Below are 24,674 nucleotides of genomic sequence, written 5' to 3'. Positions count from 1 at the left end.
ATTGCACGATGGGAAAAAAAGGGGAGTGACCGGCATACGACTTCCGGTTTCATTTTGGCGTTTTTTATTTCGGTTTTGTTTGTTGCACATATTTTGCCCGTACATGAAGGGTTCATGACAACATATACAAATATTTGCAGTACGTAAACTTTTTTCATTATGATTAACTGTTTGTATTGATTTACTGACACTACTCTTATTTTTTTCAAGTTTGAAAATTATCTTACGGATCACAAGGGAGATAACTTAAATGTGGTAGTGGTCGTATAGTGAATATTTTGGATATTTATCACCCTTATTATTTTTAGCTGGCTTTTCGATGTAAAATCCGCTTTTCGATGTAAAATCCAAACATACAGTGCTTTAGGGTATAGCGGATTTTAGGGTATAGAGGATAGATTGATAAATTTTATATTTAGACTTGAATTTTTGTATAAAGTTTCATATCATCCTCAAAACAGTAATACCATCTAGAAAGCACAAAGAGAAACCCAGTGCTAGTAAGACATCCTTATTATTTCTTTTTTGTCTTCTGGCATGTCAGACCCCAGACATTGAACCAAACCCAGGCCCGCCAGGCGCTTCCTGTCCTACCCAGTACCCGTGCGGGATATGTTCCCAAAATGTGTCCTGGTCACAAAAAGGCATCCTGTGTGACAACTGCGAAACTTGGTTTCACACAGACTGCGAAGGCATTGGCAGTCATACTTACGACAAACTCTCAGACTCAAAGTTCAGCTGGTACTGTCAACAGTGCGGCTCGCTAAACCACTCAAGTTCACTGACTGAATCCCTAGATACTCTCAGTGACACTTCTTACTATTCCCCTCTAAGTCACGACCACAGTAAAGTAAGTTTCAGCTTAAATAGCTCTTCTTTCCTCCATGAGCCTCCAGAAACCCCAAAGGCCTCATCTACCCCAATCCCTAAAAAGAAAAAGGTTACTCCCAAACCTAAACTAAAAACATCTGAACGTCTCACAGTCCTTAACATTAATTGTCGTTCTGTCAAAAACAAAATCCCTGAATTACACCTAGTTATTGACCAAATTAAACCAGATGTTATTTGCCTTACAGAAACATGGCTTAAGCCAGACATCAGTTCTTCCGAAATATTTACTGATAATCTTAATTATAAGGTATATAGGGATGACAGGAGTGAAGGTCAAGGTGGAGGAGTGATGATAGCTATATCTAACTCACTGATCAGCCAAGAACAACCAGACCTCAAGACTTCATGCAACATAACCTGGGCCAAAATTACCATCACTGGCCTTAAAGATATCTTTGTCGGAGCCTACTATAAACCCCAAGAATTAGATGCCGACTCCCTATCCCAACTCTGGTTATCCCTTAGTAAAATACCCAAGGGCAGCATAGTATGGCTACTTGGAGACTTCAATCTCCCCGACATTGACTGGTCAAAAGAGTCCCCTAAACAAACTTGTAAAAACAGATCCTTTTATGAAGAATTTATTGAAAGATATTCCCATTATAATCTTGAACAAATAGTTAAGATCCCAACTAGGTTATCCAACACCCTTGATCTCTTCTTTACAAACCATCCATCCCATGTTCACTTGGTTTAAATCCCTACCGAGTCTAGCCACCTCGGATCATGATATTATATTTCATGAATTGAATCTTAATAGGGGCCGCCCAACCCAACCTAGACGCCCTATAAAACTCTACACGAAGGCTAATTGGGAAGGGCTAAAATCTGACATGAAGGCTTTTGGTGCTAGCTTTTTCACCGAAAACCATTCAGACCCTGAAGTAGCGTGGAATTCATTCAAGGACTGCCTTAATGAATCCCAGTCAAAACACATTCCATCTAAAATGTCTAAACCCCGTGCCGACTTGCCATGGTTAACCCCGAGAATTATCAGGCTTATACATAAGCGTGATAAACTGTACCAGAAACTACACAAATCTCCCTCCTCAGCCGCCAACAAAGATTCAAATCCCTTAAGTCTTCTATCCAGAAGCAAATAAGAGCCCAGTACTGGTCATATATGGAAAGTGTCATATTTGACCATGACTCACAACCTGGTAAAAACAAAAAGTTTTACAGCTTCATCAAGCACAACAAAAAAGAAAATGTCGGCATTGCCCCCCTTAAATCAGATGGTCTTACCTACACAGACCCCATCCAAAAGGCTACTATCTTAAACAAACAATTTGAATCTGTCTTTTCCCTCCCCAGCCCCTTAGTCTGAAGCATATATGTTCCAACGTCCTCTCATCCCCAGTCTCCATGATGAATAAGATCCAGGTCACCACTGAAGGTGTGGAAAAACTGCTCTATGGCCTATCCCCACATAAAGCCTCAGGACCTGATGAATTATCCCCACGCATCCTAAAAGAACTCCACCATGAAATTGCTCCTGTACTTGCCCATATATACAGGTTATCTCTCGAATCTGGCCTAGTACCCAGTGATTGGAAAAAAGCCACCGTAGCCCCCGTATTTAAAAAAGGTCCCAAGTCTAAACCTAGTAACTATCGCCCAATTTCCCTAACTTGCATTGCTTCCAAACTCCTTGAACACATTGTTGTTTCCAATCTTATGACCTATTTTGACAAGCATAAGCTACTTAGCCAGTTCCAGCACGGCTTTAGATCAGGTCACAGTTGTGAGACTCAGCTCATTAATTTCACTCAGGAACTTTACAATAACACTGAACAGGGTCAACAAACAGATGTTATTGTCATGGACTTCTCCAAGGCGTTTGACAAGGTCGATCACATTAGACTAATTTATAAACTACAAAGCCTTGGTGTCAACCCACAAATTACCAAATGGGTCAAATCTTTCCTGTCCAACCGCTCCCAGAAAGTCGCTGTTGATGGTCATTTTTTCCAGTGAACTTCCTGTACTGTCTGGAGTTCCCCAGGGGTCTGTTCTTGGGCCATGTCTCTTCCTGGTATATATCAATGACTTACCAGATTCCGTCAAATGTAACGCAAGAATGTTTGCAGATGACACCATAATATACCTTACCATCAACTCCATTTCAGATAGTATATCTCTGCAACAAGACCTGATTAGCTTAGAAACCTGGGAGAAGACATGGTCCATGGAGTTCAACCCGGACAAGTGTGAAGTCCTTAGAATTTTTAGAAAGAAAAATCCTGTAGTCTACCCCTACAAACTTCACAACATAGAGTTAAAAACTTGTGAGGCAGCTAAATACTTAGGCATAACCATTTCCAAAGATCTAAACTGGTCCAAACACATTGACAGTATCACTTCCAAAGCAACTTCCACTCTTCGCTTCATACAACGAAATGTCAAAACTGATAATAAAAAGGTCAAAATTGCTGCCTATAACACCTATGTCCGCCCTCAACTTGAGTACTGTTCAAGCGTCTGGCATCCTTGGCAAAAAACCCTCACTAGCAAAGTCGAAAATGTCCAAAGGTCAGCTGCTAGGTACGTCATGTATGACTACAGTTACACCAGTAGTGTTACACAAATGCTGAAAACCTTAGAATGGAATACACTCCAATATAGAAGGTTACACAATTCATTAGTAATGTTTTATAAAATAAGGACCCAGACAGTTGCAGTCGACCAATCTCATCTTATTCCAACTAGAAACCTAAATTACTTAATCCCCATGTCTCACACTCAGTACTTTTCTAACTCCTACTTCCCTAGGACCATCCAACTCTGGAACTCCCTACCAACTCATGTTAAATCTAGCCCCAGTCTCAGTATCTTTAGAGAGAGGCTGGCGGTGGTCAGTATGTAATTCTGTTGCCTCTGTCCCATTTTAACTGTAGCATACTGTCTTTTTTAGCTTTTATTCTTTTAACATTGTAACATATCAGTTCTTTAACAACTGTTTCTCTGACAGCGCCGCCCAGTGATAGTCGGAAATCGACGGTTGGGTGAAAGATGTAGATGTAGATGTAGATTCTTTTACTGACATGCAGACAGACATTCTGGCATACATTTTAAATGTTTGCTTGTTGTGTTATTTTTCATATGTCATCAAATGTAAAATAAAGCTATCCCCTATAGACTAAATCAGTGTATATGTAAAAAACGTTAGTGAATGAAAATTATTTGATAGAAATTTAAAAAGCTGAATGTTTTTGAAAAGAGAATACATAATTTTTCTGATTTATATTAAAGAGGTCTTGGAAAGTTTGTTAAGATGTGGATTTTAAACTAATAATGTAAAAAATGACCAAAGCTATCCTGTACACCCTAAATCAGCTCATATGTAAACAATGGCGTGGAGAGAAAAAACATTAATTTCTATGAAAAGCTGAATGTTTTAAGAAGAATAGATGTTTCTGTCTGAGATACTGAAAAAAAAACTATTATTGTCATTTCTTTGAATTAGAAAGCAGGAAAAATTAGTTAGCTATCCGCTGTACCCTAAAGCACTGTACGGTCTTTTGGTCATTTTCAGGGTGGTAATCAAAATTAGGAATAAGTGTAAATCTTCCAAAATAGGCATTGGCTAGGGTCCGGTAACCAGTCTGATTCAGAGTCAAGAACTGAGAAAAGTCAAGCATGCTGTGTTACAGACAGCTCTTGTTAATGATTTCTGTAAAGGAAAGATCAGGTGCTGATTTAATCTACTCCCACAATGCAAAAAGACAAATCTTAAGTACCCCTTTCTTGGCCTTTTATTAAATCAAGTCCTTTTTATATGCCCAAAGGGATGTATTATGTTATACCCCCGGGGTCTGTCTGTCCATCTGTTAGCAATTTCGTGTCTGCTCTGTAACTATTGAACACCTTGAAGGATTTCAAAGAAACTTGACACAAATGTTCACCATATCGGGATGACGTGCAGAGAGCATGTTCTGGATGGCTTGCTTCAAGGTCAAGGTCACACTTAGGGGTCAAAAGTTGTATGAATGTGTTTCGTGTCTGCTCTGACACTGGTTGCAAAGCCAGAATCAGTTGTGTCCAGCATGATAAGGGTTAAGTTAAAATTGCCCTATTTCACATTCTTTGCAAATAAGGCCTAAAAAAAAAAATTCTTTGTTTCCAGTAACATGCTCAAAAAAATTAGGGTAGGTAGGTCGGAAAATTTTTTTGGGGGGATTTTTTTTTTTATTAAGGGAAACTTTTCAGAAAGTGTTTTTGTGTCGAAAAATGAATACAAATAGGGGGATTATGCCTTTAGAGCATCAGTAAGTTGATTTCTAACATCACTGACCATGTTTAAAGCATAAAAAGTACAGTTTTGCAACTTTTTGTCAAAAAGTTGAAAAAATTATTCTCCAAGGCCATAAAAACATTTAGGGTCGGGCCAAAAATTTAGGGTAGGTCGAGATACCGGAAACAAACAATTTTTTTTTTACGCCGCATAGAGTCCTCATTTTATGAGCAATTATCATCAATCTCACACACAATGTTTATTGCGGCAAGATAGCAGACAAGTAACATACCTGAATTTTAAACACGCTTGTTCAACTTACACCAGAAACCCTTTACTAAAAAATGCTATATCTTTGCTTTGTTACAGAGTACATGTTTGAAATATAACTAAAATTTTCAGCTTGTAGGATTTATAGAAGATGAAGACTGTTAGACAAGAAGTTGTGAAAGAAGTCACCAAGACAACTACACCAAAAATTAACTTTACTATCAGACATGTGAGTTAGATTTTTAGTTGACAGATGATGTTACTGAAGTGGTTGTTGTAAGCTATAAATATCAAAGCATCTAAATGACGGTATTTCTAATTTATTTGCTTGACTATTCAAAGAATAGTCCTACTCATTATGGTGTCTGCGTTGGCGTCACACTTTGGTTAAAGCTATCATTTAAAGGCATATAGTTTTGATATTTATTTTTTCTTTTTCTAGGTCAATAACCAACCTCACAGGATCAAGTCCCATAACTCTGACATGTATTTTGGGCAAATTATGCCCCCTTTTGAACATAGAAAATCCTGGTTAAAGTTTTGCATGCAAGTTACTGTCTCCAAAACTAATGCAGATATTGATTTGAAACTTCACAATAATGTGACTTTGGGTTATAAAACTTGGTGATAGCAGTAAGTCCCACATCTCTGACATGAATTTTGGCTAAATTATGGCCCTCTTTTGACTTATAAAATCCTGGTTAAAGTTTTGCATGTAAGTTACTATCTCCAAAACTAATGCAGGTACTGGATTGAAACTCTATTTCTATTTCAACATTTGGGGAAATATTCCTGCTTCTGGGAGAACAATTTGTATATTCAAGCATTGGCTATCTTACGGACAGCTCTTGTTAGACATTCAACTAAAAGAAAGCCTTGATTGTTTTCATTCTTATATGCACATTGAAATATTTTTAAACTAATATTGTGAATAAAATTATGCTGGACTTCATTTATTTGAGTAGTAATGAACCAGATATCATGTGGCAGACTGACGTCTTAATGCTCTCTTACCAGTCCACATGTCAACTGTTGCATGACGCAGAATATAAATAGCTTGATTCTTCACCTTCAGTTTGTAGCTTGATCTTCATATCTGTTTAACTGAAAATTGAGCCATGTTAGATTCGTGAATTTACTTTTTAATGTTTTTCAGGTTGACATTCCAGTACCAGGTAAAGGACAAGTGCTGCTGAAAGTAAAGGCATGTGCTCTTTCATTGGTCAAACAAAAGGTTGGCACTCCAATAATTTCATGTAGATTGTTAAAAATATTGCTTTAATTTTTACTTAAATTAAGTGGATTCGAAGATCATTTTGTTTATTATGGGAAGAGGATTTTTTCATAAATTTTGCAAGAAAGAAGCTTAAACTGAAAGCTTTAGGAATTGAGGTAATGTCTGTTGGAAGCATTTCTTATAAGTAATAAAATCTGTGAAATGAGCTGTGCCATGAGAAAACCAACATAGTGGGTTTGCGACCAGCATGGATCCAGACCAGCCTGTGCATCCATGCAGTCTGGTCAGGATCCATGCTGTTCGCTTTGAAAGCCTATTTCCAGACTGCGCGGATGCGCAGGCTGGTCTGGATCCATGCTGGTTGCAAACCCACTATGTTGGTTTTCTCATGGCACGGCTCATTAATGATCCTTTTGAAGCATAGAACGCAACCAAGGAACATAGAAGAGTAATTTATACAACTTGCAAAAGAGATTCACTGTGTAGTGCTGAGCAGGCTTTCTTTTAAACTGCTTTATTCATAATAATTGGATAGTCTTCTTTCAGTATGAAAGTCTTCAAAAACTAAAAATTTCAGGGGAGGCAATCATATTAAGATTTTCTTGTAATGATGCAAAAATTATTTACAAAAATGTGAGAATTGCAATTAAGTCACTGACTTGGCTTTATCCAGCTTATTTGAAGGACACCAACGTTTTTGACTGGTTCGCTTTTTGCTTTTTTCCTCTTAACAAGGTAGTTGACTGATAGAAAAGTCAATCAATTCTACTCGGAAATTTTGATTTTGGCAGTCATGCATGTCTTTTCTTCTGAAAATAGTACTTAGAATGAGTACTTGAATGGATATATAGCTGACCCATTTAAGAATTAGCATTGCAACAAAATTTATGAAATAAGTCTTTACATAATTTCATTTCTTTTAAATTTCTGTCTGCCTTTTATATTTTGACTTTAAATGATTTAAAAATCCTAAAATGGCCAAAATATTTAGGATTTTGAATGGAGACTATCAGGATAAACTGTACTGTCAGAAATACTTCACTGATAAATGTTTTGCTTCTAATCCTGCAAACTTCAGTGAAGTGCTATTTAACAGAACGTTAAATAGGTAACCACTTGAATTTCATTTTATTTAATAGATTTTAGGTGAGGTATTCAGTGATCATATTCCACAAGATTATCCCTGTGGTCAGGATGTTTCTGGTGTTGTGGAGAAAGTTGGAGATAATGTAACTCATGTTAGCGTAGGAGACGACATAGTTGGTACGTTATTTAACTTTTAAGTTTAACCCTTAGCCTGCTAAATTTCTATAATGAACTGGTCCATCATTCAATTTGGGCAATACCATTTATTATTTGAAGGGGTGTTTACTGAAAATTTACTGACTGAATAGCGAACAGTGCAGACCATGATCAGACTGCACGGATGTGCAGGCTGATCTTGGTCTGCACTGGTCGCAAAGGCAGAATTACTGCCGCCAGCAGGCAAAGGGTTAAGCTATAGTTATCAGGTCTAACTGTGTGGAAGCAGTGAAACACCTCTCACAGACTGTCAGAATTTCTCAAGATGTCAATTTTAAAATCTTATGAAATTGATGCAGTCATATTTGTTTGAAATGATATTACTGGTAGCTAAGGGAAATCTGTTCAACTAGCCAAAATAAATTTATACTATAATGTCTTATGCTGTTACATTATTTGATCTTAGGATACCTGAAATATTGACACACACATATGTCCATTAAAATTATGCTTTGAGTTATGGGACTGATTACACTATATATCACTGTCTAACTAAGCAAACTTTGGCTGTCGTAATATATCAAAATTATGTAACTTGTATTTTCACACATAAATAAAGGATCAGCTGGAAAAAGTCTGTATTCAATCCTAACCTCTTCAGATATAGGAGACATTCATGCAACATTCATGTTTTGAGTAATCTCCGTTTTTGCTCTTAAAACATTGTTGTGTTGTAAGCTGTGCTTGTGTCTAAAACAACTAGCCCTGTTGGGACAATTTACAGACAGATGTTTCTTCATCAGAAAAGCTCATTTTTTATTTCTCTTGTTTTTCTCAGCAACAAGTCAGCATTAACTAAAGCCTGATTGCAAGTATTTACCAAACTTATTGGTTAGTGTGGATATGACAGTGTTTCCATGTTGTACAGTGACAAACATTCTGTTTCAGGTACTCTGCCATTAGACAGTGCATATTCAGGATGTGGAGAATACTGTATTTTCAATGAATATGATCTAGGTAGGACATTTCTGTACTTATATGATGTATAAATAAAGCTCATTTTGTTAAGAGTTTTCATTCAAATATAGCATGTATTTTCAGTGAGAGTCGCCACCTGAATGGAGGCATTTAACAGTTAAATGTTCCTTTTCATCATCTGTAGGCTGGGGGAAAGTTCAGTTTAAGCATTCACCAACCACTAGATACTTGTTAGGATATCATAGGCAGTCAGGAGTTGAACCTGGGTAGCTCACATTGCTGTCCAACCTTTTAACCACTTTGCCACTTACTGTTTAACCCTTAGCATGCTAAATTTCTGAAATGGACTGTTCCATCATTCAGTTTGGGCAATACCATTTATTATTCGAAGGGGTGTTCACTGAAAATTTACTAACTGAATAGCGAACAGTGCAGACCATGATCAGTCTACACGGATGTGGAGGCTGATCTTGGTCTGCACTGGTCGCAAAGACAAAACCAATCGCCGCCAGCAGGCTAAGGGTTAAGTTACAACTAAGATAAACACCCAGAAGGTATATAATGTAGACAGTATATTATTTATACCGTTGTTAATTCGCAAATTTGATGGTCGAGAACCATATATAGAATGTTATCACTTGGTGTTTCAAAGCATGTTGTTGTAAAAAAACATTGCAACAAACATATGATTTTATAGAATCATTGGAATTTAAATGCATATTCTTTTCAGTAAACATAAAGGTGTGATTTGTTTATACAAAATTATGTTACAGTCAAGAAGCCACGCATGTTAAGTTACACTGAGGCTGCTGGAGGTATTGGTGACTGTATAAGAGCCTATACTGCATTACACTACCAGGCGAGAATCTGTGCCGGCGATACAGTTCTAATTATTGATGGGGCATCATCATTTGGAACTGCTGCTATACAAATTGCAAGATTATGGGGTGCTAAGGTAATTGATAAACTGTTAGTTGCTGAACAGATAAGTTAATTACCAAGTTTGTAAACAACTAAAGAACAGTCAAATCTAATCTAATTATCTACTGTCAACAGAGACCACATGGCTCTAACAACTATAAGTTTCATTTCCGATCTAAACTTTTGCAGTGCATTTGAAACCATTGTCAAAATCATTTTGAATAAGACAAGTATATAATCTCGGACTCATGCATATTCATTACGAATAGCCTCTACGCCAATGTGTGCTTATGCGTCTTTATTTCGATCTATTGTGAAATGCAAGCTATTAACAGCAGGCCGACAAGAAACAATAATTCGTATAGGGTATTAACCCGTGCATTGAATATTTGATAATGTAGATTACAGATTAATGCAATCAATATTCATGATCAAAAAATAGATTCCCGCTAAATAATCTAGAAATGAAATAGTCGCTGGTCACGTGATGATCCCCAGATATATCTATACAATTTGCAAATGCTTCCTTTCATTTATTTTTGATCTGCCAAGATCTGTTTCCTACGTTTCATCAATGCATATGTGTAATTTTTTTGTGTCTATATAATATATGCTGCATGTGCTTGCGTGTGTTAATTAAGAAATAATAAATCTGTTCCTATATTTTATCAGTTAATAAAATATGGGCAGGAGAAATTTCCTTAGACAATGCTTTATATATATCTGATGCTTACCGTAAATTTAAAGATGGGCGGGAAAGATGTGGGCATTCTTCATAACATGTAGGGAAGGGGAATGTAAGTTGAATTCCAAAGTTACGAAATAAATTATCTGTTCTGTTCTATTCTGTTCTTCAAGTAACACTGCTCATTTGGCTATGATTGTTTAAATTCTTCATTGAATTTGGTTCACAGAAAGCATGGGTTGTGATGTTAGAACTTTTGCTATTGAAACAGTTATTTTACTAGTGAGTAATTTCAAAGAGCTGTAGCTTTAAAATAATGCTACATGGGATCAGTTAGAATGAAAGAAAAGTCATTATGTAAATATAACCAATAACTTGCTGTACATAGTTACCATCTGTATATAAAATACATTGAGCTGCTTTAGGTGTAGATTAAAGTCTGCAACCACACACATGAAAAAGTCTGGTGTGTATTTTATATTTATATGGCAACTACATAAACTGCAATTTATTTCTTAATTGAGGACTATATTTGGACTGCCCAAGCCTACATTTATTTATACAGTTGGGCTTTTTAAGGTACAAATTGTACGAGATTAGATGATATGATGATTTTCTTTGTATGCAAATGTAGTCCTTTCAATAAAACAGTACAAAGTCTCATGCTGTCTGATAAATATTTCTTCTACCTAAAGATGATTTTGCCAAATGAAAAATGCTTCAATTCAATATGTTAATTTTCATGGTCCAAATATTTTCCAGGTTATAACAACAGTGAATTCTGTTGCTGAAAAGTCCTACCTAGATGGGTTATTGCCCACCCTTGGTAAGTAATTGTGTATGCTCCTATGTGGGAGATATATTGGTTTTGTCTTGTTTGTTAGTAAGTCTGTCTGTCATGGATGTTTTTCCAGGCTACTTCTCTGCAACTGCCAGAGAGATTTCAGCAACACTTCTTCATAAGACTCATTACCCAGTCTAGTTTCACTGATCATTGACTTCTTGTAGAATGATTTTAAGGGTGACTCTACAAAGTATATTGAGAGCTTTCCTTCTACCGTTGGCGTCCGTGTACACTCCTTGGTTAAATTTTTGATGCATTTTCACAATATAAATTATCTGTTATTACAGAAGGAATTGATTCAGACTTAAGATAATTATTCCATATCATTGCCCACATCATATGACATAAGGGCCATAACTCACACATAAATTCACACATTATCCCAAATTTTTGCTTACACTATATTTCTTTTAGTACTAAATGCATTTTATTCAAACTTAAAAAGTCATTCTACATCATCACTCGCATAATAACAAGTTCCTTAAAGTGGCATCAATTTTCCATGAATTTTGTCCACTTTTTATCTCACCTGTGCACAAAGTGCTCAAGGTGAACTTTTGTGATTGCCCTGTGTCCGTCGTCAGTCATCCATCCATCGTCGTCAACAATTTGACTTGGACGAGTTCGATATTGGGTCATCTGGGTCAAAAACTAGGTCACCAGGTCAAATCAGAGGAAAAGCTTGTTAACACTCTAGAGGTCACAATTTTGGCCTAATCTTAATGAAACTTGGTCAGAATGTTAATAAAATCTTAGATGAGTTTGATATTTGGTTATCTGGGCCAAAACTAGGTCACCAAGTCAAATCAAAGGAAAAGATAGTTAACTCTTTAGAGGCCACATTTATGACCATATCTTAATGAAAAGACCTTGATGATCTTTAGGTCAGTAGGTCAGGTGAGTGATACAGGGTCTTCATGGCCCTCTGGTTACTTAGAATTTTAGGATAATTTTGATGCATTTTCACAATGTATCTGTTGTTACAGAAGGAATTTGAGTCTAAAATAATTATTCCGCTTAATCACCAACATCATATGACTTAAGGGCCATAACTCTCACATCAATATTTTACAAATTATCCCCCCCTTATTGCTTAAATTTTTTTATTAAAGTTTTGATGCATTTTCACTCTTTATTCAAAATTAAAGTCATTGTTTTTTACTAAGAATTTCGAGTTAAAACTTGTGATGCACTTTTGCTCTATCTCAGTTATTACTAAATCGATTTGATTCAAACTTAAAATAGTTGTTCCACCTTAATAGTAACATGGTGATACATAGTGCATTACTTATTCAGAAGTATTCCATGAATTTTGTTCCTTTTATTCTAAGTTACTGTTTCAATACAATTACACATTATCTCAGTTATTACTGAATACATTTGACTCAGACTTAAACTATTTCTAATATGGTTATCCATATTGGAGTCATTAAACACACCAATGTTAGCTCCAGCTTCTTCAGATTGTTCCCTATTTCACTACCCAGCAAGGAAATAGTCGAGCATGCTATCTCCTGTCTCCAGTTTGGTGGTGTTACAACTTCCTGGCCTTCTGAAAAAGAATGTGATATTTCACTGTGTTTTATACAGTTTGGCAACATCACCTTACCAATCCTATTTATATTTTTAAAACTCTTGTTTAAGATTAGTAATTGGACAGCTTGGAGTAGCATGTTCAGGATTATGTGCCCCTGATTTGTCAGAAATGCTGTATTTCACTATGTTTACAATTTAGCACCTTCCTTTCTTTACCTACGGTATGCTAATCATATTTCCATGGAGTGTAATTATGGGCAAAATCAGATTGATAGTATGGGATTTATTTGTCCTTTAATTACATTTGTTTGCACTCTAGCACCTTCATTATGTCGCCCGCCACACAGTTGTGTGGGAGACATATTGATTTACTCCTGTCTGTCTGTGTGTCTGTCTGTCCGTCACAAACCTTGTCCGCACTCTTAAATCGAACATTTCTCATTCGATCTTCACCAAACTTGAACAGAATGTGTTTGCCAATAAGTCCTCAGCCATGTTTAGTAGCTAGCCAAATGGACCCAGGCACTTTTGAATTATGGCCCTTGAATTACTGATCGGAACCACTCGTCTAAACCATCCAGACCTCCCAAAAATTACTGATCGGAACCACTCATCCAAACCATCCAGACCTCCGAAAAATTACTGATCGGAACCATTCACACAAACCACTTTAGCAAAGATGAGTAAGAAGGCCAAGAATCATAACTGCAGATGAGCGATGCCACCCACAGGCAGTTCTCTTGTTGTTGTATCCAATTTCCTGTTTACTTTTAACAAATTCTCTTCTTCTTTTTTCTTAAAAAACATTGTACTTCTTTTAGCTTCTGCTTCAACAAGTGACCTTGTATTTTTCTCACAAGAACAAGGCTGACATAGAAGATATATAAGCGGCACCATGAGAAAACCAACATAGTGCGTTTGCGACCAGCAAGGATCCAGACCAGCTGTTCGCTAACGGTTTCTCTAATTGCAATAGGTTTTGAAAGCGAACAGCATGGATCCTGACCAGACTGCACAGATGTGCAGGCTGGTCTTGATCTATGCTGGCTGCAAATGTATTATGTTGGTTTTCTCATGGCATGGCTCATATTGATAATTAACATGAAACAGACATTTCAACAAAATGTCAGATACATATTTTGACATTCTTAAAAAAATGTAAAAAACTTAAACATCAAGTGCCGTAAAAGTTAAACAAGCAAATTTTCATTTTCAGGTCACATAATTGAGATAGGTCAGAGTAGCAATATCTTAGTGAGCTCAGTGATGGAAGAAACAGGAGGACTTGGTGTTGATGTTGTCATTGATAATGGAGGTAGGTTTCTGTGTTTATGATGTCAGTGATAATGGAGGAAGGTTTCTGTGTTTATGATGTCAGTGATAATGGAGGTAGGTTTCTTTGTTTATGATGTCAGTGATAATGGAGGTAGGTTTCTGTGTTTATGATGTCAGTGATAATGGAGGTAGGTTTCTGTGTTTATGATGTCAGTGATAATGGGGGAAGGTTTCTGTGTTTATGATGTCAGTAATAATGGAGGAAGGTTTCTGTGTTTATGATGTCAGTGATAATGGAGGTAGGTTTCTGTGTTTATGATGTCAGTGATAATGGAGGAAGGTTTCTGTGTTTATGATGTCAGTGATAATGGAGGTAGGTTTCTGTGTTTATGATGTCAGTGATAATGGAGGAAGGTTTCTGTGTTAATGATGTCAGTGATAATGGAGGAAGGTTTCTGTGTTTATGATGTCAGTGATAATGGAGGAAGGTTTCTGTGTTTATGATGTCAGTGATAATGGAGGAAGGTTTCTGTGTTTATGATGTCAGTGATAATGGAGGAAGGTTTCTGTGTCAGTGATAATGGAGGAAGGTTTTTGTGTTAATGATGTCAGTGATAATGGATGAAGGTTTCTGTGTTTATGATGTCAGTGATAATGGAGGAAGGTTTCTGTGTTTATGATGTCAGTGATAATGGAGGAAGGTTTTTGTGTTAATGATGTCAGTGATAATGGAGGTAGGTTTCTGTGTTTATGATGTCAGTGATAATGGAGGTAGGTTTCTGTGTTTATGATGTCAGTGAAAATGGAGGTAGGTTTCTGTGTTTATGATGTCAGTGATAATGGAGGAAGGTTTCTGTGTTTATGATGTCAGTGATAATGGAGGAAGGTTTCTGTGTTTATGATGTCAGTGATAATGGAGGAAGGTTTCTGTGTTAATGATGTAGGGAGCTCAACAAAATGTAATTGGGCAATATTTTCAAGATGGAAATCTGCAGTCCAGGGATATGTTTGTATGACATATTTTTTGGGTAGAGGGAGGATTTTACAGGGAGAAATTTGCTTTTACACTGGTATTTGTTGACTTTCTTGTTCTGTGTCTTGTACAATAAGTGCAGCTGAAATACATTTTTTTATGCAGTGAAAATGTACACCAATGAAGAAGACTGTAATTTACCATCTGAGAGGAGAAAGTTCACGACCCCCCACAAACATGATGTCATTTCCTGTTTGGGTATTGCTGGAAAATGGGTAACATCTCAGTCAGATCTGCAGGTATAGTATAATGCTCTTTTTACAAATAATATATAACAAGGATTCTATAGCACATTTTTAGCTCATCTGATTTTTTGAAAAAAAAGGTTAAGTTGTTGTTATCACTTGATCGGCATCGGCATTGGCGTTGCCTGGTTAAGTTTTATGTTTAGTTCAGCTTTTCTCCTAAACTATCATAGCTATTGCTTTGAAACTTGCAACACTTGTTCACCATCAAAAGCTGACTCTGTACAGCCAGAAACATAACTCCATCCTGCTGTTTTCAAGAATTATGGCATCTTTTGGACTTATAAAATCAGATTTCTTGGTTAAGTTTTGTGTTTAGGTCAGCTTTTCTCCCAAACTATTAAAGCTATTGATTTAAAATTTGCAACACTTGTTCACTATCAAAAGCTGACTCTGTACAGCAAGAAACATAACTCCATCTTGCTTTTTGCAAGAATTATGGCCCCTTTTGGACTTAGAAAATATCAGATTTCTTGGTTAAGTTTTTATGTTTAGGTCAACCTTTCTCCTCAATGGTCAAAGCTGTTGCTTTAAAACTTGGAGCAGTTATTCGCCATTAAAAGCTGACTCTGCACAGCAAGTATCATAACTCTACATTGCTTTTTACAAGAATTATGGCCCCTTTTGGACTTAGAAAATCTTAGGTATGACAATATTTCTATTAAACAGAGACAACAAAATCTGATGAGCATCTGCACCTGCAAGGCTGTGCTCTGTTAAAAACTGAAATGATTTCCTTTCCAGGGCATGAAATTTTGAGGTTTTGGTCAAAATAGCTACTTCATATGTATTCATCGGTTTTTATGTTTTGAAGATAAGATTTATGTGTTGTTGCAACCAGGAAAACCATGAGTGTCAGTTAATATTACTGATTTTACAGTATACAGAGGAATAGTATTTGTATATACCAAAATGTTTTCCAGTGAGTCTTGGAAGATTTAAGTTACAAATTGTTTATAACAAAGTGGGTGATGATATTGTTTACTACCTATCATAAAATGCCTTACATCCATGAGCTGTTTGCCTCTTTTAACAGGATCTCGAAGTTTATTAATTTACAGTCAGATCTTTTGTCAAAGGCCATCTGTGAACATAGACCACTTAGCTCTAAAGGTCACTACTTTCATTTCCAGTACAATATTTCCCTTGTATTTCTTCATGTAAAAATGCACTGTGAATAAAGACCTTTTTTGAACTCTCACAGGCATGGATTTTTTATACACGGGTTAGCCTGTACTAGAAACAATTTCTAATTTGTTACTTTTAAGGTTCAGATGATGCATTTTTGTGTAGATATCACCATCTGAGAATGAAAAAGTGCAATAATGTGTCTGATATTTGGAAAATGTTTTAATAATTAAGATGTTAGTTTTAAAAAATATTGCATTAATGCATAATCAAGACAAGATATATTTGACTGTTTTCAATTTAAGCTGGATCCCCCTGATTCGCAGCTACTGTATTTGAGGGGCGCTAGTGTGAACTTCCTGTTTGATGCTGCCTGGACATTGTCCTATGCCCAGCAAGGCAGATACGCACATATTTTACATGATGCCATAGACAAACTTGACAGAGGAAATATAAAGTAAGTTATATGAATCGACAAACATAGCAGCTTCATGTAGTCATAAAATATTCAGTTTTGACTCAAAGTTTGATCACATTACAGCTCTCATAACCATGTTGCTTTCAAAAGAAAATAATCCCTAAACTGAAAGATTTTTTTTTACGACATTGCAGAAATTTTAATTCGGTATAAACACTATAATTTGGTGATCTAGTAAGCTTTGGTTCTTATCTGAAAAAATAATGACTGCTTATCATAGTTTTAAGTACCAATGGAAATAAATTATATTATTAATACTTGCTCTTCTATATTATGTACATGTACTGTGAAATCATTTAATTTTTGTGGGCACGAAATTTCATGTTTTAGACCATATGGTTCTTTCATGGGAAAATGAATTTATGGATTTCAAATCTTGAACACAAATAGGAAGTTTACTTTTTCATTGTGGTTTTTAATGGATTAACTGAAACAACAAAATCCATGAAAAATGGTTGAAAACTTGTCCACCACAAATATTAACCTTCAGCCTGCTGGCAGCAAGTGATTTTGCCTTTGTGACATCCATGCAGGCTGATCATGGTCTGCACTGTTTGCCATCCGTGAAAACCACTTTTAATAATAAATGGTATTGTACAGATTGAATGATGGGCCAGTTCATTTTAGAAATTTAGTCGGCTAAAAATTAACGATTCCACAGTTTAACCAAAAATGTTGCAGATGTCCTATCTAGGGTTGTAAAAAAATCTCTTTGTATAACTTCCATATAGATGAATTCCAGTTAATACTGTTTGTTCCATAAAGTCCAAAACATATGTGACTTTATTACTCAAGATTCAGATGTAAGAAAATGCCGTCTGGGTGGTAGAAGGATCTTTGAAATTGTCAATTTTATGGCCAAAAGTTGTGTTTATCCTTGTGTAAAATTATGACCCCAGGAAAAATCTTGATTTGTAGTCTAAGATATCAGTTTTATTTGTAACAGTCCATCAAATAAAGTCAGAATTGAAATTTTAAAACATTTTTGTATCCAAAATGGCAGGAATTTACAATGGAAAATACCCCAGTGGTTGTGTTGACTAGTCTTTGTCGTTCCAAATACTTGATTCCTGACTGTCTTGGGATGGTTGTTTTCTAGTTTTTGAGCATGAATTGCTGTAGTTAAGTTTTCGATGCATCATTTAATTGTTTATATGTTTACTTAATTATTTTATTTACAGATGTAAAGTTGTAAAAACAGTAACTATAGACAACACACCAGCAGAACTGTCTCAGCTAGAAGACCTCAGAATGGGAAAAATCGTCATGGCAACCTGACACAATCTCTTTACATAGACAAATAAATAATAAATATAGAATTGTCACAAGCTTGTTGACACTGTGATAAGTGTTTGCTTACATTGTTTGCTTAAGTTTTTGTTACCATAAAAGTTAATAACTAGGTTTGTAACTTTGGTAACTTTGTGTCTAGTGTAGTATTATGTACATGAGAATACTGATGATGTCAGCATGTTTTGTAGATACATGTGTCTTCAAGTACTTACTGATTTTATTTGTTTCTTGGAATGAACATCACACTGACACAGTTATTGGTCATATAGCAACTTTCCATGTTTTCATGGTGGAGAAAGAGCCTAGATGTCTATTGTGTCAGGCACACTCCGGCACATGGATTAAACAAACAATCTTCTGTAAGTCAGCTTGATGGCCTTTTTTGAAGGAATTCTGGATCCAATGTGAGGTTTCGAAAGGTTAGTGATTAAAAGTCAGCGACCTTAGCCATTTGGCCAAGGAGGCCCCTAAATGCTTACTGATGTCAGGAAATGGTATCCATATTTATATGAAATATAAATATCTCCTGTGACTGAATCACAGTTTTTGTGATAACTACACCTGACAGAAATAATATACAATATGACATAGTGGTTCTTTGTGAACCAATCTATAAATAGAAGCTATATTACTATTACTGTTGTAAAATTGGATTAGATAAAACAAAATTTAATGTTGAATGTTTAGACATGGGGAATGTGCAATTATTTATGTTAATAAAGTCTTGGTTGTTTCCATTTCATTAAAATAAGTGTTAAGATTATGATGGTAATGATGACGATGATGATGATGACGATAATGATTATGATGATGATGTTTCTCATTATAGTACCATAGAAAGGAATGTACAAACAGATTTTTTATGTATTTTACATTCCAGAATTTTCTTGAAGAAAAAAATGTAATAATTTTTGTGCTATGTAAAATATCATTTCAGAATACATAATGTAATGTTTCACCCATATTTCATTTATCAGAATTAAACATTGATAAGTATGATCCAAGTTCCTGATTTATGTTTAGCTCACCTGAGCCAAAGGCTCATGATGAGCTTTTGTGACCGCTCAATGTCCGTCGTCCATCCGTCAACAATTTCTATAAAAATCTTCTTCTTGAAACCACTAGGCAGGATTACACCAAACTTTACAGGAATGATCCTTGGATGGTCCCCTTTCAAAATTATTCAAAGAATTGAATTCCATATAGAACTCTGGTTGCCATGGCAACCAAAAGGAAAAACTTTAAAAAATCTTCTTGTCCCAAACCGCAAGGCCTAGAGCCTTGATATTTGGCATGGGACATCATCTAATGGTCCTCTATGAAAATTGTTCAAATATGCTTCTGGGTTGAAAAGAGGCCCCGCCTGGGGGGTCCCAAGTTTTGCATAGACATAGAGGAAAAAACTTTAAAAATCTTCTTGTCTAAAACCACAAGACCTAGGCCTTTGATATTTGGTATGTAGCATTGCCTTGTGGTCCTCTACAAAAATTGTTCAAATCATTACCCTGGAGTAAAAAGAGGTCCTGCCCCGGGGGGTCACAAGTTTTACATAGGCTTATATAGGAATTTTTTTTAAAATCTGAGAAACTGCAAGGCCTAGGCTTTAGATATTTGGTATGTTGCATTGTCTTATGGTCCTCTACCAAAACTGTTCAAATTATTACCCTGGAGTGAGAAGAGGCCCTGCCCATTGGGGGGGGGGGGGTCTCAAGTTTTTATTTCTAATTAAAAAATCTTCTTGTCCTAAAATTCAAGGCCTAGGCCTTTGATATTTGGTGTGTAGCATTGCCTAGTGGATCTTTTACAAGATTGTTCAAATTATACCACTTGGATGAAAAGACACCCCGTCCTGGGTGTCACTTGTTATATGAGTTATATAGGAAAAAGGTACTTAAAAATTACCGGTATTAGATCATAGTTCCTAGTTTCATTTGGTGTCTTTACGAGAAAGGTAAAAAAATGTCATGTATTCTTCAGTATTTTATCAAAATGGCAGCGTTTTATCCATGATAACTTATTCTAATTGAAACAGCATATTTAATTCATCTTTAGCTCCCCTGAGCTCAAAGTGCTCATGTTGAACTGGTGTTACCACTTGTCATCCATCTGTCTGTCTGTCCATTTTTAGCTCAACTGCAACTAATTAGTATAGGTGGATGGTCATGTGTCAGTTGTCTGTCATCCTGCATCCTTCGTCCTGCGTCAACATTTTTACTCGAAGATCATCTTCTCTGAAACTATTGATCAGAATTACACCAAATTTGGTCAGTAGCATCTTGGCATGAAGCTCTGTCAAATTTCTTCAAATGGTTTACATAGACAAACCTGTAAATGACTTCTTCTCATAAACTGCATGATGGATCTTCATTAAACTTGGTCTATAACATCAGTATAAGGTTCTCTCCCAATTTTGTTTGAACGGAGGCACTTGGACCCTTTTAGGGGCTGCTAGAGCTAGAAATAGAAGTACCTTTCAACAACCTCTTCTCATTAATCAGTGGATGGGTCATAATCAAACTTGGTCAGTAGCATCAGTATAAGGTCCTTTAACAGATTTGTTCAAATAAGTGCAACTGGTTTCTTTTAGGGGCCACTAGAGCTAAAAATAGAAATACCTTTAAACAACTTTTTTTCACGAACCACTTTATTAAGCTTCATCAAACTTGGCCTGTAGCATTGTTACAAGGTCCTCTCCCAACTTTGTTCAAGGGCCACTAGAGTTAAAAATAGAAATACCTTTTAAAAAACATCTTTTAATGAACATCTTGATGGATCTTCATCAAAGTTGTACTGTAGGCCTATCCCAATTTTGTTCAAATGGGGGACTTGGACCATTTTAGGGGCCGCAAGGGCTAAACATAAAGATACCATTAAACAGCTTCTCCTGAACTGCTTGGTGGATCTTCTTAAACTTAGTCTGTAGCATCAGTATAAGGTCCTCCCAATTTGTTCAAATGGGGGAAGCTGACCCCTTTATTGGCCACTAGAGCCAAAAGTAGAAATATCTTAAAACACATTTTTCTCATGAACTGCTTGATGGATCTTCATCAAACTTTGTTTGTAGCATCATTATGAGGTCTTATGCCAAATGTATTCAACTCGGGGCACTTTATCCCTTTAAGCAGATACCAGAGCCAGAAATACTAAATTATTTGAACAACTTCTTACCAAGTTTGTTAATTCCCCGCCACAAGTGTGTGTGGGGGGGTTGGGTTATAGGAATGGTCTCCATCTGTCCGTCCTTCTGTTTTCCTTCTGTCTATCCGTAACATTTTGTGTCAGCTCTGTACCTCCTTAAACCCTTGAAGGATTTTCATGAAACTTTGGTCAAACAATAACCTCATTAAGACGCTGTGCAGATCTCATAAGTCAGCCAGTCAGCTCAAGATCAAGGTCACAACTCAAGGTCAAAGGTTTGAGCTCTGTGTCTCCTAAACCCCTTGAAGGGTTTTCATGAAACTTTGGTTAAATGATCACCTCACCAAGACGATATGGAAAACTTGTGAGTCAGCCATTTTGGCTCAAGGTCAAGGTCACAACTTGAGGTCAGACGTTTGAGTCTTCAATTTTGTGTCCGCTCTGTATCATTTAAACCCCTTGAAGTATTTTCAACTTCATTGATGTCGTCATACATGGACTATAAAATATACTTAATAACGTCAATGCTTCCACCCAAATCCATCAACCTTTTCTCACTATTCATAACAGTGATGGGGGATAAAGCTGTCTTTCAGACTGCCTTGTTCTAATGTTTATGCATTTTTGGGTTGTCACAGGAAAATATAGAAAAAAAACTTAAAGAAACTTCTATTTTAGTGAACTGTTCACCTAATTTGGTCAGAAGCATGGTCATATGGTGGAGGTCCTCTTCAGGTGAGCGCCTTAGGCCAATCTGGGCCTCTTATCTTCAGATAACATCTCTGAAACTACTGGTAACTTGATCTGGAGCATCCTAGCATGGTCCTCTATCAAGTATATTCAGATGGTTCAGCTCCGCCCCTTTAAGAGGCAGCCAGAGCTAAGAATAGAAAAAAAAACTTTAATTGACTTCTCATAAGGTGCTTGATGGATCATCATCAAACTTGGTCTGTAGCACCATTAAAAGGTCCTCCCCCCCCCCCCCACCCAAATTTGTTCAAATGGGGGCACTTGGTCCCTTTTAAGGGCCGCTGGAGATAAAATTAGAAATACCTTTAATAACTTTTTCTCTTGAACTGTTAGATAGACCCTTCATCTTGGTCTACAGCATCAATATATGGTTCTCTCCCAACTTTGTTCAAATGGGGGCACTTGACCCTTTTTGGGGGGCCACTACAGCTAAAAATAGAAATATCTTTAAAGGACTTCTCATGAACCGCTCAAACTTGGTCTGTAGGATCATTATGAGTCCTCTCTCAAATTTATTTAAATGGGGCCAGTTGGCCTGTTTTAGGGGCCTTTAGGGTTAAAAATAAAAACACATTTTCATGACTTCTTCTCATGAACCGCTCAGTTGATCTTTATCAAACTTGGTATGTAGTATCATTATAAGGTCCTCTCCAAAATTTGTTCAGTTGTGGGGAGGGTAGCGCTTGGTCCCTTTTAGGAACCACTAGAGTTAAAAAATTGAAATGTCTTTCAATAGAAATTGATTTCTAATGAAGCGCTTTTTGGATCTTCATCAAACTTGATTTGTAGCATCATTATAATATCTTTTAACAAATGTGTTCAATTGGAGACACTTGCACCCCCTTTTAAGGGCCACTAGAACTTGAAACAGAAGTACCTTTAAAGTACTTCTCATGGACTACTTGATGGATCTTCATTAAACTTGGTCTGTGGCATCGTTATAAGGTCTTATGCCAAATTTGTTCAAATGGGGACACTTGGGGCTCTTTTATGGGACACTAGAGTTAAAATAGAAATACCTTTAAATGATTTCTACTGATGGTTATGCATTTTTGGTGCATGACAGCAAAATATAGATAAAAAACTTTAAATAACTTTTGTTTTAATGAACAGCTTAAAGGATTTTCACCAAACCTAGGTAAAAGTAAAGTCAGATAGTTAAGGTTTTCTTCAGATCAGCAAATTAGGCCTATTTGGGCCTCTTGTATTATGCTGCCCTTCAAAGAAAAGGGGGAGGGGTACGTTGTTTCGCTCATTGTCGGTCAGGTTGTAGACCATTTCGTTTCTAATCAACAGCTAGAAAATGCTCGGGCCTACAGTGGTCAAATTTCATGGGATAGTTGTCTATGGTCAGTAGATGATCCATATTGCTTTTGAGGTAATTCTTTTTATTACATTTGTCAAAATTCATAATGATGATGATTGTGGTTAGTAGATAAATTGATGGCTCAGTAGGGTCAAAGGTTGACATCCAGGCTAAAAACGGTTTTTGATCAATAACTCCAGAAATAGCTGGACCATGACTTTCCAACTTCGTAGAATGATTTTTATGGTCAGTAGATGACCTCCACAGTTTTTGGGGTCAGTAAGTCAAAAGTCAATGTCACAATGACCTTTAAACTGAAAGTAGTTGCGTTTCAAACGTTTTATTTTAGTGTTTTCCAAAGTTCTTGCACTATTTGATAATTTGTTCACATTTCTAAATGTTCTTGTGATGTCATTTTATATCAGACCACCTATGACTCTTAGACAAAGCGTCGTTTATCTTAAATTCGAATGACCAGTTGCCGTTAAATTTTGAGGAGAACCACATAAATGTAATAAAATACATTCTCGATGTTGAGTTGATTTGCAATTGCAGACATTCATGTAATTTTATCTGCTGTTATTATTTTCCATATAAGACGTCAAAAGGTCAACTCTTGCGCCGTTTTATGCTGTGAAATGTCAGTCTATTTTGATAATTACAGATGACTGGTTGTAATGGTACTAGCAATACTAAATTTCATGTAACGGGAACAAGGTTGTAGAGTTGTAATGCCAGTCTACGGAATTACTGAACAACCCTCGAAGATGAAATTCTTCTCGACTTGCAATATAAGGAGAAGTAGCCTGAACTGGAGGACCGCACACAACAAGACCACATCGCATCCCTGTCAGTCGCCGTCGCGTCCGGTGTCTCCTAAGGTACAGATCTAGCTTCTTTGTACCAACGACTTTCCAAGTAGAACCTCCTTCACACACACACTCTTTGTCGAATACTACTTACGACACCGCACAACCAATACCGATTTCTTCCGACATGACCTCAGCAACGGCAGAATGATGGCGTGTAGTCTAGTAATCTACATCATTAAGAGAAAAAACCGTTTAAAACCGTGTACTTCATCCATGAAATCAACGAACATCTTCAAATCTGACAAATGCCTGGGAGTTATCATTACCAACAATCTGAACTGAGTAACGCAGATTCCTTTCCAAGCAGAAACAACAAGG

At 36.4% G+C, this 24,674-nt stretch overlaps 1 protein-coding gene across 1 annotated transcript; it reads left to right on the top strand.

The window, feature by feature from the left end:
* The first annotated feature begins 15 nt into the window (after positions 1-15).
* On the top strand, positions 16-19,289 carry LOC123552898 (quinone oxidoreductase-like protein 1). The gene is made up of 11 exons (XM_053541372.1): positions 16-139; positions 5,528-5,624; positions 6,552-6,629; positions 7,772-7,895; positions 8,823-8,891; positions 9,626-9,807; positions 11,221-11,284; positions 14,055-14,153; positions 15,252-15,385; positions 16,825-16,976; positions 18,179-19,289. Exons 2-11 carry the CDS (start codon positions 5,547-5,549, stop codon positions 18,273-18,275), a joined length of 1,077 nt encoding a protein of 358 aa, XP_053397347.1. The 5' UTR covers positions 16-139; positions 5,528-5,546; the 3' UTR covers positions 18,276-19,289.
* The last annotated feature ends 5,385 nt before the right edge of the window (positions 19,290-24,674 follow it).

This window comes from Mercenaria mercenaria, chromosome 4 (assembly GCF_021730395.1).
Source record: "Mercenaria mercenaria strain notata chromosome 4, MADL_Memer_1, whole genome shotgun sequence".
Lineage (NCBI taxonomy): Eukaryota > Metazoa > Mollusca > Bivalvia > Venerida > Veneridae > Mercenaria > Mercenaria mercenaria.
This window is presented reverse-complemented; position numbering and strand designations above follow the sequence as displayed.